The sequence below is a fragment of the Musa acuminata genome, chromosome BXJ3-9 (assembly GCF_036884655.1).
Source record: "Musa acuminata AAA Group cultivar baxijiao chromosome BXJ3-9, Cavendish_Baxijiao_AAA, whole genome shotgun sequence".
NCBI classification, from domain to species: domain Eukaryota; kingdom Viridiplantae; phylum Streptophyta; class Magnoliopsida; order Zingiberales; family Musaceae; genus Musa; species Musa acuminata.
In genome coordinates, this window is record NC_088357.1 from 534,885 (window position 1) to 554,576 (window position 19,692).

Consider the following 19,692-nt stretch of genomic DNA (forward strand, 5'->3'; position numbering starts at 1 on the left):
AAGAAACAGAAATAGATACAAGAAAATAGCATATTGGAAATGACAAAGATCTCCATGTCCAGTCTAACAAATTGTAGAATGACTAGTTTTTTTAGTGTCAAGTGAGATATAATAATTACTGATACAGTTATAGGAGGGCGGTTCTCTCTTCAAAGAGAAGCTCTGTGGACGGTATCGACGACAGAAAAAATAACCTGACAGATATTACCCACAAAGCAGGCATTAAGTAACGAACACAGAACCATGCTAATTAATACGTTACAACACAGAGAATCAAATAGATGCATTTGGCCATCTTCAAATATTGCTTGGCGTAAAACCTGATCAAGTTCCAGTCACCTCAAGGCGGCAATCAGGCATGTGAATTTTGTAGCACCCTTGGGACAGATGCGTTGGCGGCTGTAATCAACTTTAAGCATTCATGGCATTAGGCATGCAGTTCCTCGACCTTGTTAGACAACCCATCAACTGTCTCGTCTGTATGCTTAGGAATTGGCTCTTCCTGAAACACCAACATAAGAAAATATCAGTACTTGCAACTCTTTCCTGGCAAACAGATTGTTTCTCCTGATAGCATCTCAGAGACAATGCTTAGGGCAAAAAAAATATCAGCAACACTTCAAAGTCAATCTAGAAATAGGTCCAAAAAGTCATGTAAAACCAAAATATTCCAGGAATCCAAATTAATAGTGTCAGTGAATTTGAGTTGGCAACGTAACCCGACTTAGGCACATTATTAATCAAGATGGAGAACTATTAGTTGACATAAGTTACATTAACCATATCATAAATAGGCTTATTTTGCTTATCCAATAATTGTTTCTGTTCAACTATAAAATACAAACCTGTGGTTTAATTTTCAATGCATTAATAGGCAGAGGAAATACTTTATTTTGGATCCATTTAATAAAAATGTGAGTCCAGCAATTATTGCTTAAAAAAACATGAATCACCAACTGACATGATGTGTTTTTAATCAGAACTCTATGAAAAATCAATATCCGTCAAAACGTTATAAATTAGAAAAACCAAAGTTGTTATTTTTTTACCCACTTACCTCTGTGTCCCTATTTCCATTGGCGACTATGCATTTGGATGCACTAATACTAGCGCTCTTCAGCAAGCTACGAGTGCTGCTATTTGGTTTGATTGAACCATTTTCTGTGGCTGATACATGGTCTGATACTCCCTGCTGCAACCTTAGAGGGCTTTGTAAAGTAGTTCTAGCAACAGATTCTGAAGTCCTTATCTCACAATCATTATTCTGGTCTCCAGTTTCAACTTTTGTTGCACAGACCCTCTCCCTGTCACAAGTGATAAGATACATGTTCACAAACTAAGATACAAATCAAATCTGGGTGCACCATTTTGCTATATATAGAAACAGCCAAGATAGGTTAGCTCATTTGACCAGTAAGTCAGTTAATATCCATGCAATAAATAACGGAATAAACTCATCAAAATTACCTAGGCAAAGATGCATGCTGCCGCTGTAGAGGTGTACTTCTTTCACCCTTGCCATAGTGCTCTTCAAGATGTGCAAATTGTCTCTTAAAACGGTCAACTCCACTGTTCATTGGATATTCACAAAATGTAAGCTGTCAGCATATCAAAGTGATTCTTAAACATGTCAATTAAAACAGAGGAATCAAAGATGAATTAAATTACCTGTTATCGCATATTGAAATTATAAAAAACAATTGGCATGTCAGTGGACATGACTTGTCTTAATATGAACGTATAAAAAGGATAATTTGATTAGTTGGGAAAGATTCACCACCCCTAAGAACTTGGGAGGGTTGGGGTTAAGGGACCTTAAGACTAGCTATATGTGTTAAAAGGTTAATTCCCGCCATTAACAATGAGAAGAAACTTTGGATTCAGGTCCTCATTTCTAGATTTGGAAGATGCATCCTTGCAATACTTATCACAAGAGTAAAGGGCCTTGGGCCAAAAGGAACCTGCTTAATATTATTGAGTCCCGGAGAGGGTCTTAGGAAGTTTCTTAGCCATGATCACTCTACTACCACTTGGAAGGACCCATGGGTTTCCAGTATCCCCATAGACACGTGACCTACCTATGTCAATGTGGATGAAATGATGAGGCTCAACAGGGTGGCTGATTTATTGAAGGACAACAATAGAATGAACTGTTGAATGTGATGTTCCACCCTCAACTAGCAGTGTCTAAATATGACATGTAGGTACCACATGCAAGTGTCAATACATACACCTATATCTGAGGTTGGCAGAGAAAGTCAACCAAAAACTGTCCTACTACAGCCACTTAAAAGGGTACTAATACATTACAGAGCAAGCTGTGACAGTCTGTAAAGCTTGAATTTGGATTTTTCAGATTTCTGATGATTAATAGGAAGAACTTGCCACACGCAAACAAATCTCATGATAGTTAGGTCCTTGGAGAAACAAACTGAACTTACAAAGCCTAGAAAAATCTGAATCCTGTTGTGCTAAAGTTACTTAACAAAGAACCACTTATACGTATATTAAAGCTTCTGTAGTCTAGAAAGTTAGTTCAAATACCATAACATTAAAACAATCTAAAAAATTGCAAATATGAAGATTCTGGCAAAAAATTGATGTGTTTGGCATCGTTTTTTTTACAAAATTAGATGTATTTGGCATATCTTTAATGTGTCACATACCCAGTATTAGTATCCATCCCCCAAAGCTATCTGACAACTGTTAACATAGATAAAGATTCCAGAAAATAAACTCAGAACGGGAGAAACCAGTCAATACAGCTGGCATAGACCTCAAAGAGGCACACAAAATTGGAAATCAGACTCCGCATGCAAATCTTCACAAGGAAAACAAGTGTCACATAATACCTTGCACCAAAGTACTTTATATTTTCAAGATCTTCGTCCAAGTATGAGATAATACCAAATCCACATCAAATTAGCTGCTTGAAACATTAAGATCAATTCTTCAAATTATAGCTCAGGAAGATCTTCAAGGCAAAAGATATAACTGGATCCTTGACATCAAGATCACTGTCACCTCCTCAAATAATACCATAACTTTGTGGGTTTCATTCTGAGTATTAGTTCTTGCAAAGACAAATGTCTCCATTTAACATCAAGATCATCATCACTTCACCAAATTGTTCTTTCTAATTTGTTCAAACCCCCAATGTAAGGTGCACACTAATCCAATCCAATATCTATTTAGCAGCAAACCTAATGCAAATCATGACAAACACTCATGTAACAATGTGATCAAAGATCCCCACAATAACAATAAAATGACATTGATCACAGCATATTACTTGCACGATTACTGCCAAATGTAAAATCTATAGTTGATTGCAATATCCAGATTATATTGCTCAATATATTAACAGTTACATGTTTATTCAGGTTTCAGTCTAGAATAGCTTAGTTTAACCCTTCCCCTCCACAAAAGGTGTTAAGTTACAACTTGCAGCTCAACTTAGTAATTGTTTCATGTGTAGATTCAAAATTAATCAGCATTTGATTCACTTCAACAGGGACATCTAAGCTGCATCTCAGTTGATGATTCACAAAAAAATGATGATTTTGCAGGTATTAAGATGCCCAATCATTAACTCAGCTTAAATCAAGGACTACATGGAGTTTTGTTGACAAGGAAAAGCTAATAAAAATCGCACCTGGGGTACAGGAAGCTAGTCTGTTCTCCACCTCGAAGATATTCCTGCAGCATCTGAGGATGGTATTCCAGAATCTGTTTGCTTCTCAAAAAGGAAACCATTACAAGTTAAACATGGAGCAACTGTAAAGTAAAGATGGCAATAAAGATTTATCAGACTATAGTAACATACCTCTCTATAAATTAATTCTCTTACATCATCTTTTGCCAATTTCCTCCTTTCAAACTCAAATTCAAGTTTGGAGATAGGTTGTGTTGATGGTTCACGATCCACATTTGCTAGACCCCGGAAGTATGGATCTGCTAAAGCCTGAAACATACCAACACCAATATCATATTAAATCTGTGTTCTTAGCATTGTTAATTGGTTGAAAGATAAGGTATAAGTTGCTGCTTTTTACTTCTTCTGCCGTTGGTCTATCTTTTGGATCAAATGCTAGTAGACGCTCCAATAGATGTAATGCCAATGGATCTACATTTGGAAACTTGTGCGAGAAAGGAACTGGTGATTTTCTCCGCATGCTGTTAAGATATCTTTTTGCTTTTTCATTTCGAATCTAAGATATAATGAAGGGAAGAAAAGATAATGCATGAGCCCAAAGACAGCTGAACCAAAATTATGCAGTGTAACATATAAAATGATTCGGGAAAACAGCTAAAACATGCAAGCTCACATTGTGCTATGGAAAGCCACATGTAATATTGTTACTTATCTGCTCCAAAATTTTAAGCAGCCAATGTGAAGTCTTACTATGAAGTTCAATCCCGCTCAAAAATCAAACTGAAATTTATTTGCACAAAATCTCTTCAAGGACATTTATTGTAGTACTTTCTTTCCAAGCCAAAGACTAGATTCAAGAAAATAACTAAGAAGCAAATATGTGCGGCATCGTGATAGGGACATCCAAATGCAGATGAAATGTTCTATTCTTTCCAGTAAATATTGATCAAGAAAGCTGAACACTGCTTTTCCACGAAGTTCCAGTCTTATTTGAATATAAACTAATAAATAATTTACCTACCATCACTTGAGATCAACAATTATGCGCTTCTCTATAATCCAAAACTTTGAAAGATCAGGAGTTCATCATCACGAGAAAAATATTTAGTAAATATGCTACAGGATTATCAAGGTTGTAGGTTACAATTAATCATCTCATTGACCTTACACTCCAATAATACAAACACTATGAGCTCAACTCTTTGCATAACTGAACTAGTGGCTTACAAGTCGAGCATTAGAATGATTACAATTACCAAATACTAGTGTCTTTCCTCTTTTTGTCAACTCTTCATCTTCTCGCATTCCACATATCCCTCAGCATTCAACATCAAATGATAGTAGGATACCATAGTTAAGTTTTACAAAGCAGCCTAATTGAAAATACGATTTGGGATAAATGTTAGATACACTCATATGTAAAAAAGGAAGCCAAGCATTTTATTACCAAGATTGATCATTAAAAGAAAGTGCACAAGCTCCATCAAGACCGGGTCTTGGAAGGATCAATGTTCACAATCTTACCCCCACAAGGAGTAAGACTTTTCATTACTAGAAACCCAGTTACTTGTTTAGATAATATGTTCAATAAGAAATATTTATAACAATCACAGTGCATTACTGAGGGAGAGAATAGAAACTAATGTAGAGAGTCTAGAGACAGAGATGTTGATCAAACCCTAGCAATGGTTTCGGCAGAAGGTGTGCCAAGTAGATCAGTCATGATGTCCAACTGATGAACCACATTCTTTCCAGGAAACAACGGTTTCCCAGTTAGCATTTCTGCAAATATACAGCCAATGCTCCAAATATCAATTGCTGGTGTGTACTGCAAAAAAAAGCAAAGTATAACAGGTCAATCATCTTAAGTGTGTACAATCTAGTGAAGCATAAAACTAAAAGTTTAGTTTGCTGATGATCAGCAATAAATCATAGGAAAGGTATAAAGTTTTAGATATGCATTTCATAGATAATAAAAATCATAATTTATAGGATTAAGGGACATTAGCATAAGTAGCACAGTTCGCTGATTTGTTATATAATATATATATGCAAAGAGATGCAAGATACACTAAAATAAACTCGAGATAGTACATTGCACTATTCTTAGTAAAGATGACTCAAAAAGAGAAAAAAAAAGTAACAATAAAAGCAGAAAAAATCCTGACAGCAAGAACAAAAATTCGTCAACATATTCTTATAGTCTTACAAACTTACATTAACAATAACATGCAACTGCTGATGATAAAATGCATAACAAAGAATTTTTATAGTTAGACCTCAAAAAGATGTCACAATTAGGTAAAACTATGTTTGTTCAGGTGAATTACTCAATGCTCTAAAAGAGAAAAGTCTTACTTTGGAGAAAAAAGAACCACATAGTTCTGGGGCACGATACCATCTAGTCGCTACATAATCCTGGAAAGAGAAAAAAACATAGACAATGAGCTCTAAGATTACAATCAACAAACTCTAAGGACACATGCAGACAACACAAATGTGTTGAAGAAGCAAAAAAGCACAAAGAATCAATTACCAAAACAGCAGACAACCAAGGACTAAAGTGTACAGTCAGATAGAGTACATACAGTCCAAAAAATAGCTGATGGAGCATCATTAAATGATGCACGAGCAAGTCCAAAGTCACAAATTTTCAATTTACAGTCCGCATTAGCAAGTATGTTCTTGGGCTTTAAATCACGGTGGAATACATTTGCTGCAATATGCCAAATAATTCATTGCATTGATATTATGGCATTAAATGGAGAGCGATGTATGATAGTCAAGATAAAGAAAAGAAAAAAAAGGGTACCTGTATGGATATACTTTAAAGCTCGAAGAAGCTGGTACAAGAAGAACTGATAATGTTCTGGAGTGAGATCATCATTGGCCTTAATAACTTGGTGAAGGTCTGACTCCATTAGCTCAAAAACAACATAAATGTCTTTAAATTCTCTCCTAGATGGTGGAAGCATTATATGCTTTATTTCAACAATATCAGGATGTCGTAGCAACCGGAGCAACTTGATCTCCCGAAGGATGCGAGTGGCATCGGAGACATGCTCAAAGACATCGTTGATCTTCTTAATGGCAACCCTCTCTCCTGTGTGGGTGTCAACAGCAGCAGCGACCACCCCATAGCTTCCCTTGCCGATAACCTCTTGAATCTGATATTGGCTGGCTTCACCATACTCAGTGAAGAACTCGGTGTCAAGCATGCTCTGCGTGGTTCACAATTTAATTAAGGTAAATCTGGACAATTATATATGGCAATGATCAAAGAGGAATGACAAGTATACTCAGTAAAATCGGATCTTCCTCGCCACGCAATGAATCCCAAACTAAGGGCACCGTATCAGACACTTGGAATGTTTGGAATGATAGGGTTACGAAAGAAGAAAGCAAATATTGGACTTCTTTTAGGATTTTAATTTATTTTTTCTTTCTGGTGAAATAGTTTGTGGGGAAACCAGCCTCGGACCAGATAAGATGTCTGGAAGACAGGTTATGAATCGAAATGAAAAGAGTCTCGCGCTTTTGATTGCAACAATAGGAATACCCAAATGATCTATTTTCTTGAAAACAAGAGGAGCTAATAATTACAAATATGCTTATTCGTCAACCACAAACTAAGATCGAGGGACGATAAGATCAAATATTCTTATACGAAACAAGCGATGTTGGCGGTGTCAACCCAAGATTCCGCCAAAAGAAAACGCTATAAACTTCATAGCTTTTGGATCGGAAGGGGACGGGAAGCGAACCTTCTTGTAGGGTTGTCCGATCGGCGGCATCTTGAAGCGCTTGGGGACTCGGATGTACGGAAGACCGATGAGGTCCAAGTCCTCGACGATCCGGAGCTGGTCGTCCTCCTCCACCTCGCCCGATTCGTCGTAGGCGGAATCGTCAGTCGAGAGAGTGGAGGAGGCAGCGGCGGAGGAACGGTGCGAGCGGCGTTGGAACCAGCGACGGACGCCGTCCACGAGAGCTCCTCCCCCCATATAAAGGCCGGCGTCAGCGGCGTCGATGGAGAAGCTTCGGCTACGGTGGCGGCGGATCGAAGCAGCAACGAACGACTGCCCCCTCTCTGAGTCTGTCTCCGCCCCCCACCCTAACCCTCGTTCATCTCGCTTCCCATTCACCGAGTGCTGTCTGCGCAATGGATCTACCACCCTTGGGGGGCCAGAGACTCACTAGTCGTGTAAATATGTTGAATCTGTGGGGATAATTTAACGCAATGTTTCTATATTTCTATAATTTCATACGTTTCCTAATAATATTATAAATCTTAAAGTATAGAAAGAGAACAATTTCTTTCCTATTAAGAAACTATAAAATATGCCTCACATATTTCCTACTGAATATGACTCTTAATTGAATATGGAATATATTCTCTCTCTCTCTCTATGTATATATAATATATATATATATATATATATATAAATGCACGGGAGATTACGTTGTCGATGCAAACATTATTATCTTTGTAGAAGAGATGATGCAATTTTTCCTCTTTATAATCCATGTGGTTTAGAAAAAAATGTTTTTGAAATAAAATTTTAAACGTATCAAAAAGAAACATAGAAAAAAGATTTTGATTAAATAAATATCAAATTTTTGACTTGTGTTGTTTCAGAAAATAAATATAAAAAATCCGTGTTGACTAAATTAAATTTAAAGGTCAAAAGAGTAGATATAATTGTCATTCAATGGATTAGGTTCATTTTTTTATTTATAATTTTATGCTAAATTTAATTAAAAATGAAAAAGTATAAACACTTTGATTTCTCGGTGATAGAGATTGAATATAGCGCCCACATTGATTTGTTATAAATACTATAATACTTTAGAATATTTCTATCAAAATATTAAAAGGATAAATTCATATAAGTTTAGTCGCATGAGCGATCATTTCTTTTTTCTTATTTTGTTGAACATCTCTTATTTTTTAAAGGATAAGATTATCTCTAGTCTTCGTTCACTCCTCAACATGGTTATCATCTCCATCTATAAAGTCCCTCTGGGTAGAGCCATAGCCTCATCCCCATAAAGCCTTCATTCTCGTTCATGTGCATGCCCTCATCACATCTTTGTTGACTCATAGCTAAGTGTGGCAGGGTGGAGGCAACGATGATGGACGACAGCATATTTCGTCTTATTTTAGAAGAAAAATAAAAAAAATTAGAAAACTGACCTTTTGTTTTTTAAGAATTTGCCCAAAGAAAAATTCGAGTGCAAATACTTCCTTATACCACGTGGAACAGCCGTGTGGGGCCCACGATGACGTCAAGGAACCGACCTCATGCACGTAGATGGGTGGGTAAAAATAACACGCGATGCTGCGCTGGGTGTGCATCGATCGGATTCAGGAATGGAATGGCGTGGGTGTTGCAACTCGATGAACATGGAAACGATGATGAAAGATGAGCTTTGGGTGAGCTCCTCAGCCACAGACTGTCAACCGCTGCCCTATGGATTCATCTTCTTGCCTTGAGGACCCACTTTCATGTGATGGTTGGTTGGTTCTCAATCAATAATGAGGTCGACAGTATCGACCATTCAACACCACTCCCTGTGGATTATAATAATCCAACTATTCTGTGTTAGTTTTCAGATTTGACGTCCGATCCGATGTCCATTTTTTTCTTCACAAGCCAATCAGATGCCTTAACTCTCTGTGATGATATTAATATATATACATAATTCTAAAATTAGTTGGTTTCTGATATATGTATCGGTGGTGCATATTTGACGCCACTCTCCACCAGACAAGAGGTAGTAGTAGTGCATTTAGATCGTATGCCTCTGTGGATGTTGAGTGCATCAATTGCCCATCGTGATCATACTTTTTCCATACGAATAATTTCGGTGACTGCAGCTGTAATCATGTTTCGTAAGTGTAGGCTGATTGGGATAAGCCGATAACACAAGTCTGATGGCAAATTTATGTTTGGAGGGAGACAAGCCACCCGAAATAAGAGAGAGAGAGAGGTGTTTTCCCTTCTGACTTGTTCCACTAAATGACAACCACATGATTCTTTATCCTTTACGCTGCAGTCATTCTAGTGGCCGTAAAGCGTTCACCAATCGCCCGACATCCTCCGGAGTCTGAGAAGGGCCGAGAAAGAAAGGTCTGCCCCCGGAGAACCTCATCATCCATCATATGTCTCGTAGACACTGCGAATCGACAACTGCGAATCGACAACTAAAAATTGCTACATCAACGCTAAACCAAGAGCCATGCACTATGTATAATTCAACGATATACTACAACATCGTCACCTCGTTCCCTTGACATCTACCATTAGGTAAGTAGATGTCATATGTCAATCTGCCAATCATACGGGCAGCATACAACAAAAACGAAAACCTATTAACATATGAGCAGCATATACAACAAAAACAAAAGGAGACAAAACAAAAAAACCAAAAAACAACCTCCTGCCAATTTGCCAAGAAGCACCGAGTTAGTCTATGACTAACATCAAGCTCTCAGTTAGCACCCACTCTTTCTAACACAAAAAGAAATGGACCAATGCTGAAAACCTAAAGCATTTCCAGCAAACTGAAGACAAACTTTGCAGGAAGATGGTTACAACTGTTACAACAAATGATGCATCGGGACCAGATCAACCATGCTTTGCTCAGTATCAGAAATGAAAAGCCCCTCACGTCTCGTGGCTGCTTACTGCTTGCTTTCAGAGCAACAATAGTCAGATAGTGATGCATCAAAGCAAAACTCCAACTACAATTACATTCCGAGCATAGCTCAATGCATGATGACCACTTCAGCTTAGTATGAAAATTTTGCTCCTCAAGAGGCATGATGTGGCTGACCATAACCACGGCCCCTACCAGTGTATCCATATCCCCTTCCACGGTAAGACCCTCGAGCACGCCCACCCCCTCGAAGGCCATGCCCACCCCCTCGGCCTGGTCGATGCCTTGTAAAATCACCAAAGGTCTGCATAGAGAAAAGGCATAACTAAATTCATAAACCTTCGTTTGATGATGGCAACACGATCGCTTTAGAAACTCCTATTTACCTCAGTGTCTATCTTCAACTGCTCTGAAAATCTGGTCCTCCCACCCCGAGTTCCCCGATCAAGGGTGGTGCAGGAAAGTGAATCGAAGAAATCATCCTTAACATAACCAGGCTTAAATGAGACAAAGCAAACCAATCAGTGAAGTTAAAGAGAAAAGCACACTGATATATCCACAGGAAAACAATGTAACTAGATAACCAATGACAAACACCAGGAAATCTCATAAATGGACTTTGATTACCTTGATCTCAAGCTTTGGAGCTTCATCTTCTTCCACATCATTATCAATTTCATTTTCTTGTAGTTCTCCATCATTGTCCCCTAAATGGGCTTTATTTTTGCCAAGATGACCCCAGACTTCATCTTTGTTGAATTTTTCATTCATTGCCATAAAATCAAAGTCTTCAGTGAACTTCGTCACACGGCGCGAGTACTGCATCGCCCGACAACAAATGCTTACATATGATACATCAAGAGGAAAAAGAAAAAGTCTCATGAATGCTAATGTGCAATCCTTTTCAGGGAAAACAAGCATCACAATGAAAATGCATTAGTAATCCTAGTAGTAGTTTCTGGAAACAAACATAATGATGTAACACTGCAAATACAATGGTAATACTAGCAATGCATCTTCTGGAATGAAGAGAATACCTCTTGGACATACATGTGAAACAGACCATCTGAGTCCAATATAATATGGAGGTGGAGTTGATATTATGTCGAGGGGGTTAATTAGGTAAGAAGCACAAGAACTACACACATGCATTCTTTCCTGAAAATAAGTTGTACTCATTATATAACCATGTAAACAAGTTACATTAGCCTCCAAAGAGCTTATCAGCAAGGGAAACCTTTCCCTAGTAGTTATGGCCTAAAAGGTGAGGCAAAAACATAGACAAAAATTTGCTTTCATCGTGTTGTTTCTACTATCTAATTTTATAAGAGGGAAGGGACCAACAAAAGCAATTCTGAGAAGCATACCGGGATAAATTGTATGCAACATTATTCAAAGATCTCCAAGTAGCTCATTTCCTAAGAAAATGGGACAGAGAAAAAATATGCCAGTAGTCAAGTCTATAGCAAAAGAAAAAAAAATTAGGTACCTCATTTCCTCTTCCTCTTCCACGACCCCTATTATAATAATGGTGTGAAGCAGTTCCATTTGGCTGAACATACAACATGCATCGGCGTTAAATGCATATCGTGTATTATCTCTAAGAAAAAGAATTAACAAAATATAGAATGCCTTGAGACAGTAAATTTTTAGCAGCTGAAGTGTCGAATGAGTTGCATGTCACCATGTCTCCACATTCTATGCTATGTAACCAGCATACCTTATGCACAGTTGATTTTGGCAATGGCAATATCGGCTCGTTGGCTTCAGCTGTCACATTAGATGATGGTTCAGGGAATGCCTTGGACATATCTTCAAGCGCTTTAGCATCAGCATCTGTATGGCTTGTCTGCATGGGCTGGGAGGAAGGAAGCAACGGGTGGCCAGTCTGCAGTGAATGATTTTGCGTCTCTATGGCTACTGGTTTTTCTACTTGGCTTGAACTAGATGAAACAACAGCGGGTACTGGTTCTGAAACAAATCCATATGCCAATGTTGAACCAGGAACTGTACTAGGCTTGCTACCGACAACAGGAGTACTCTGAGGTGTGGCCACAGTTTTCTCAAGATTAAAAGTCAAGGGAGGCACCAAAGGCACACTAAGACTGATAGATGATGGAGCAGGAGATTTATCAGGAAACAGAGTTGATGATGCTTCCACAGATAACATGTTCATTGAAGATGGACCCAACATTGATGGCAATGGACTAGAGGTTAGAGTTGGGTTAGCACTAGTATGTGGATACATAGGAGGAAGCTCCGACAAAGTTGGGGATCCAGATGGTAAAGATGGATTTATTCCAGGATATTGAAAGGGGTGCTGCATGGCGTGAGGAATAGGCAGTCCTGGAGGAGGCTGGAGTACTGATGGTTGTTGCAAATGAGGAAGCCCGCTAGATGGGGCATAATATCCTTGCCAATACATGGGTGGCATCACAAGCCCAGACCCATTTGCAGTGGGAGGCATGGGTGAGGGACCCCAAGTACCCACACCTCCCCCAGGCTGATAAAGAGGCAAATTTCCATGAAGTGTTGACCTTGGGAGTCCTAACTGAGCTGCATGGGAACTAATATCTGCTGCACTTCCACTACCAGCTGAAGGCACGCTTGTAGACGTAGATGTCGGACCAGCATAATGTGACTGCCAAACATTTCAAGATATTCATAAGCAAGGAGTTAGATGACTACCCAATATCCAAGGTCATTTTTATACCCGAATTATAGCAGGATCATTGTTTATGGGTGTTGACTGTGCTGGCAGAGAGGACTTCACTTGCAAGTCCTGCAGCAACAACAAATGACAATATTAATCTCAAGAAATGAACCATTTAGGAAACATAAGCTAGAACAAAAAAGATCTTTCAAGCTATGAGAACTTAGAACAGCCAAATTAGTTCAAGTACACCGGACAAACAGTAGCATGGTACATTATGTGCTTTACATACGATTCTCAAATCTAATAATCAAGAATGGTGGACAAAGCAACAAAATTGGTAAAAATCAAGCAAGAGTAGTCCACTAAACAGAATATTTCCAATATCAATGATTTGATAAAGAGAGCGGTCATATAAACACTGACAACAGTGGAAAAGAATGCACAAATCCTAGAATTCAATTTAAATTAAAAATATAGAAATCAACCACCAAGAGAACAAAAACTATAGATTATGTAACACCTGGTAAATCACCACTCAAAACAAATTATGAGATCGAGCAATGCATTTAAATAAATGATGAGCTGATCATCTGTGTTATTGTCCTTTGATCAGGCCTCAAGTTTTCAAAGATACACCATTAGAAAAAGAAATCATATATCAAAAGAACCAAGATAATATACATCTATATTGACAACAACAACAACAAACAAACCATAAGCTCCAATTATTTGGGATCGGCTACATATATCTTTTGTTGCCAATGAGATCTGTAAAAAGTCATATGCTCAGTTAAGCTTAAAGTACTAAAATCTTTATTTATAGTTTCTAATAAGGTATTCATAGGTCTTCCTCTACCTTTCCTCGCACCACTAATATCAATTGCTTCACCTCTTCTAACTACCATATCCATAGATCCCCTAAGCACATGTGTGACTCTGATCTCCTCGTACCACTTAGTATGACTCTGATTACCTGTATGCATCTCCATCATCAGTGTCATACTACTGAAAACTATCACATCCTCAAGTTCCACTCTGATACTAGATCACTACTTTCTCTGATGCCTTTGAGAATCATATCAACTCCATATCTGAGTTCCAATGTTCTCCAATGGTTGTTCCATAAGAACTAAGACTCCGTCTTTATTTTCATACCCAATAATTCAAATAACATGTAATTCAAGCACCAGCTCAAAATCACATGCTAACTGCATTTATTTGATCATAATAACATATAATCTGTACATAAACAGACACAAACTTACAAATAGTATTTTCCCTTGAAACACCCGCAAATCCAAGCTTCACACAAATTTCAATTTGTTTCCCAGGAAAGTCTTGTAACCCAATCTGATACAAGATACTTTCTCCCATCATTCTTATATTTACATTCTCTTTCCACCACATAGGCGTATATTGAGTTCTCATGTCTTTGAAAAGATGAACATTCTATAAATCCCCAAGTACCCAGTTTGAACGAAAGTTGAATTCACAGAAACCAAATCATTCTCAAACAATTTCCTTAAAGATACCAACAAATGTCTGCTTAGTAAAAAGATCATTGAACGCTATGGTCTTTCGTACATCCTAGAAGTGTCAATCCAAATGTTAGCACAAACTGAAAAAAAATAGCTATCCTGTTAATGTTGGGAATTCATTATGCCACCATATATTTATAGTATTGATAGTCATACTCACATCTTAGACCTTATTAATAATTTTATCCATCCATTCCATAAAACATTTGAGATTATGCCTCTTCAATTACCTCATGGAAATTTAGCCTCATGCAAAAACTTCCACCTTAAGAGGCTAGGGTTCCAAAAATCATCATAGATTAGTAATTAAATGTTAATATAGAGACATGATTATACAGGTAAATAGAAGAACCAGTCATATGATTCCAAATGAATCATTATTAAGCTACTTGGTCCTCGTAAGAAAATATAAAAACCCATTTATATTCTAATTAGACTCTATAGCAACCAAAAGAACACTTGCAAAACATGAATCAGCGTAATTTGGGGGAGGGGGATCTATACACATTCATTTAAAAATCTGAAGTGAAAACATGAAATAATTAAATTAGACAAGCTAGACAAAATTACAATTTCTGATATTTTACCTGCAATTATTGTGAAGCATACTTTTATGTTTGTGTACCTAATTCTTTGTAGTTGACAACAATATTGCAGTACAGATGCGGTTTGGGTCAGAATTCTCAGTAAGTTCTTAGTAATACATGGCACACTTAGAGGCATACATAACAGTCATGATCAGCAATGATGCTAAGGGGCAAACAAAAGGACTGTAATAATAAACTAATACCAAATTTATAGAGGATGAAAGCTGTATGACATTGATGAACCATAAAACACAAAACTGAAAGAAAAAAAAAGAAAAAAAAAAGAAAAGACCAATATGCTAGTCTTTTTAGTTCAAATTACAGTGTTCCTAAATGTTCTTCAAGACATGGTTGTTGTTAGTCTTTTGATTTTGGAATTCATTTAGCTTACTTAGCCTACAGGAGAGAAAAGACATATGTAGTTTGGTTACTCATGTACCTTGATGTCACTTCCTCGGAAGAGTATGTATTCGTAAATTTTTTCACCAGCAGGAATTTGTGGTCCATCCTTCTTCCGACCTTCAGTTCCAAATGAGCGTACTGGAATCATTTAAAAGAGAAATAATTAAGGTAACTAATACCAACACTGAAGAGAAATGTCTAGGAAAAGAGTATGAAGGAATAACAACTTCATTTCCTGAAATTCCACAAGAAAGGAGCAAAACTATGAGCATTCCTATAATGGAAAACAGTACACCATTGTCAAATTACCTCTTCGCCAAACTGAACATGTAATATCCTGATTAAGATCTGATTAGTCCCATTTACTCATCCCAAAGGAGACATTTCATAGGATCACCAGGATCCCTAGTAGGTGATGCCAAGAAAAGCCTCAAGGCAAATCCCACTCCCATTAATTATTGAGCTAGTATGTTATTCAGCCATGAAATAACTATAATGACAACCTCAGTGTTGCATATCAAAGCCACTAAATGTTTTTTATCAACTCATTTTTCAATGCAAATGTCATTTGCTGACACCCTTAATCTCGATAAATAAGAAAGCCAGCATCAAACATTAATCATTACTTGTAGTTGAACATCAAATAACAGTTTTAGTAGGTACATATCACGGACTTGAAGAAGCATACAACAATGAAACAGAATACTCCAATTAAACCTACTTAAAAGAGAAAGATACAAAATAATTTTAGCTTACTATGTGACTTCTGCTATAACTCTGTCAAGACAAGGTCTAATTTTCAGGTTGATGGGCTTAATAATAGAAAAAATCATGTTTCAACTGGTATTCTTTGAAGGACTGCAACCTTCGTCAAGAAAATCAAAGGTAGCACTATTGAATCAGTAGATCTATTAGGGTGGGTAAAAGCAATTGATATCAAAGTGCACCCAGTACCACACGTGCAATGAGTGGGTCTAAATAAGAAAGATTGCCTGTGGATGGTGCAAGCATATCATGCATGGAGTCATCACTAGACCATGGGCCTCATGTGTCACCAATAGAAAATGAAACTTGACTATATGTTGGGCCTTGGCAAGGACATCAAGACTTTGGGAGAGAGATCATGACATCCCAATTACAGGGACATATAGGATCAGATGGATACACTAACGATATGGGTGTATATATCTTAGATACATGATCATAGGGTTCTAATATCCAACTTATTTGGTTATTGAGTCTATAAGGCAGGTTGCATGCATATGTACATGAGGCTCATGGCCAAAGGTAACGATGTGAGAGTCATAGTAATTTTGAAATGTTATGAGTCACATTGTATCGATGTCAATAAAGAATCACCAACTATTTCTATTTTTATGAGAATTTGTACATGACGTGTGTGTGCATGCACATGCACTCACAAAAACTGTTTTCTATCACTGATCTCTAGTTTGTACAGTGATGTGACAAGAACATTCTGGTCCAGATGACAAGGCATTGTAAAAGGAATAACAGTGCATCAGATGTCTAATCGAAGCTTCCAAGAATTAGAAAATAAGATTAAAAAAAAGAAGCAAATTTGGAAGCATTCAAATTCACCGCCCGCCATCAAGAGAGTGAACAGAAATAGGAGGATGCTGGGCCAAATGCTCACCGTGCTCCTGAAACAGTGACAATGTCTTACAAGGCTCTAATGCTTCACAATGTTAACCAAGAGAAAAGAAGAAAATACAATGAACTGAAGCTGGACAATTTCATTTGGAAAGTCACTTAGATGATGCACTAATTTTGTTTGGCGTAAACATCAGATACCATGACATAACAAAAACTTGAGCATGAAACTGTAACTAATAAAAATTATGAATAGTATTCGGGTACTGCTAATCGGTCGCTGCATCATAGTTTGAGCACTACAATCCTCTTTCTTGATACCAGTAAATGAGATGCTCCCAACAAAGAAACACAGGAACCTGAAGATTCTAAACCAGAGCAGCAAACCGTTAACTACCCTTCAGATTACCCTAATTTGATATATAGCAGACGTAAAAAACGAAGAGTTCCTTAAACAAAAAGCAAAATAGATCACTCCGTGTACATAATGGTCAAATTTGAACAGACTGCAGCTTATCATGGTACAGGAAGACTACGCAATGAGCACATTTTCAGATCAAAACTAGGAGATTTAGAAAGGGATATAATTTTTTTTTAAAAAAAAAGAAGGCCTAAAATCAAACGAGAACGATATAAACAATAATAATGATTATAAACGGAACTCCACTACGAGCCTCAGACAAGCCTAACCCTAATCAACGAAAGGCCCTTCAACGACGAAACCCTAGCAACCAGAAAATTCGACAAAAGAAAAAGATAATTTTTTTTCGGGGTGGGGACCAAATCCTCATGAGGAATGGCTAAGAGGAGGCAAGAAGAAAGAGGTGAAAGAAACAAAAGGGAGGAGGGAGGAGGGATCTACCGTTGCTCAAGCCTATGTTGGATTCCTCGGTATTGATGCTGTAGAGGATGCCCTCGTATCTAATCTCGCTCTTGGAGGTCAAGCTTATCAAGCTCCCGATGTAGGAGTCCGCCGACGGCCCCGATCTGGATGTCTCCGCCGCCATCGCCGGCGCCTCCCAGGAGGAGGGATCAGAGAGCTAGATAGATAACCAAAGAGAGACCGGGTTGGATCTCGGGGGACTACGACGACACACAGCCCAAAGGAAACCTCCTCCTTTCCGCTTTCTTCCACTTTGCAGGGTGGAGAGTTTCCCAACTTCGTGTCTTAGATCCCTACTCGGAACGAAAGTTGGCATCGGATGAGGCTGGGGGGAAAACGCGATCCCTCGTCCCTTCCGGATGGTGGTCATCGATTAGGGTTCCTAACTAGTGGTTTGGTTTGGCTTGGTTTGGTCACGGCGGTCAACGCGAACCAAAAGTTGGGGCTCGTTTCCCCCTTCCCGCCGTAATAAAAGCTATCGAGTGCTTCGGCTTGCCGTTGTGTTCTTCTGCGATAACAGACGAGTTAATGTGATGATCCTGCACTAATCCTAAAGCAGCACGGCTGCATCACGGCAGCGATGTCCATCCAACCTCGACCCCACGCCACGCACTCGCCAACCCTCTCCACAACGGTCATTGTCAAAATTATATATATTTATATTTTCGTGAGGCTGTTGTTATTTGTAAATAGATCTACGCATATTATTCCATGGTGTCGGTATAATATTTGTAATAATTACTTTTTTTATGGGAAGATTAATATTTTGAGATTTGAACATGTAAATAGGATAAACAACACTGTTACTCATAACCTTGTCGATCAAGATCCTTCCTTTTATCTCCTCCTATCTTTGATGATATATTTTTTTTTTTTAGACTTTTTGATGTTCTTGAAGGTTGATATTTTCTTTTTTTTAAATGTTATTTCGACTATGGTATTATCGTACTCATCGATGTTTTGTTTTGATCCACCATCCTTCAAATTTTTTCTTTTTTGAAAGGAGAAAAATCTTATATTAACTTAACTAGTGCTAAAGAAAGAATTAGAGTGTTTAAAAGAAGACCAAAAACATGCTGTAATGCTTCTTATTAGTTTAATATCGAAAGTGGACAAGATTAAAATTGATTTATAAGGATCTAATAAATGTATAATCAACTTCAACTTAAATATTTTGATCAGTGATTTAGACCAAACGAAGTTGATAGACTAATTAACCCATCAAGCTCGGGTCGTGATATTTAGTATTATAACCGACCTAACATTTGGGCATGATTTGAATAAAATATATTCTAGGATATCAAAAAACTCTAGTGACATAATAAATAACATGGATGATTATGATGCATTAAAGCGGATGTCGATGTTAGTGATGATAAGATGTTAATGCGTTTGATTATTCATATATTTCAAGTATATTGGATTATCATTGTGAGATGTAATCGAATGAAAACGTAGAATACATTTATTTATTAAGGATCTATAAAAAATCATCGAAAGTGATGGATTCTTTTTCAACTTCACAAGTTGATAAGATTCATACCAATCATCACTTATGCGAACTATTTCTAACCCTTAGGCATATAGTTATCTTAATATTTTTTATTATTATGTTTTGAATTTTTTGAACTTTTCTCAATATAATATGAAATAAGATTTTATTTTATGTCATGTCATGTCATGTCATACCGTTGGATTCG

The 19,692-nt window shown here is 37.6% G+C and overlaps 2 protein-coding genes across 3 annotated transcripts; both read right to left on the reverse strand.

Moving 5' to 3' along the window:
• Nucleotides 1-71: 71 nt before the first annotated feature.
• On the reverse strand, nucleotides 72-7,848 carry LOC103996602 (mitogen-activated protein kinase 9). 2 transcript variants are annotated; one of them, XM_065167656.1, is made up of 11 exons: nucleotides 7,420-7,848; nucleotides 6,468-6,876; nucleotides 6,244-6,371; nucleotides 6,014-6,073; nucleotides 5,334-5,483; nucleotides 4,056-4,211; nucleotides 3,827-3,964; nucleotides 3,656-3,729; nucleotides 1,468-1,569; nucleotides 1,054-1,304; nucleotides 72-498 (listed from the first exon to the last, which is right to left on the reverse strand). In XM_065167656.1, exons 1-11 carry the CDS (start codon nucleotides 7,654-7,656, stop codon nucleotides 428-430), a joined length of 1,776 nt encoding a protein of 591 aa, XP_065023728.1. In that variant the 5' UTR covers nucleotides 7,657-7,848; the 3' UTR covers nucleotides 72-427. The 2 variants fall into 2 exon arrangements, with proteins under 2 accessions (XP_065023728.1, XP_009415810.2); XM_009417535.3 differs by having other exon boundaries at nucleotides 72-502; nucleotides 1,058-1,304; nucleotides 7,420-7,847.
• A 2,034-nt stretch (nucleotides 7,849-9,882) lies between these two features.
• LOC103996603 (protein decapping 5) lies at nucleotides 9,883-18,422 on the reverse strand. Its single transcript, XM_009417536.3, has 8 exons — nucleotides 17,972-18,422; nucleotides 15,536-15,636; nucleotides 13,029-13,097; nucleotides 12,036-12,956; nucleotides 11,805-11,867; nucleotides 10,943-11,134; nucleotides 10,702-10,812; nucleotides 9,883-10,619 (listed from the first exon to the last, which is right to left on the reverse strand). The coding sequence occupies exons 1-8, from the start codon at nucleotides 18,114-18,116 to the stop codon at nucleotides 10,470-10,472; spliced, it is 1,752 nt and encodes a 583-aa protein (XP_009415811.2). The 5' UTR covers nucleotides 18,117-18,422; the 3' UTR covers nucleotides 9,883-10,469.
• Between the last annotated feature and the right edge of the window lie 1,270 nt (nucleotides 18,423-19,692).

Bases quoted from the DNA above. Each gene is read 5' to 3' on its own strand.
- LOC103996602 (XM_065167656.1), bottom strand. From the start codon at position 7,656: ATGGGGGGAGGAGCTCTCGTGGACGGCGTCCGTCGCTGGTTCCAACGC. The intron at 6,372-6,467 runs GTACCCTTTTTT...GGCATATTGCAG, and splicing joins TTTAAAGTATATCCATACAG to CAAATGTATTCCACCGTGAT. The intron at 1,570-3,655 runs GTGCGATTTTTA...TCCAATGAACAG, and splicing joins ACTAGCTTCCTGTACCCCAG to TGGAGTTGACCGTTTTAAGA.
- LOC103996603 (XM_009417536.3), bottom strand. From the start codon at position 18,116: ATGGCGGCGGAGACATCCAGATCGGGGCCGTCGGCGGACTCCTACATC. The intron at 11,135-11,804 runs GTACCTAATTTT...CGGGCGATGCAG, and splicing joins GAAGAGGAAGAGGAAATGAG to TACTCGCGCCGTGTGACGAA. The intron at 10,620-10,701 runs GTAAATAGGAGT...TTCTCTATGCAG, and splicing joins AGTTGAAGATAGACACTGAG to ACCTTTGGTGATTTTACAAG.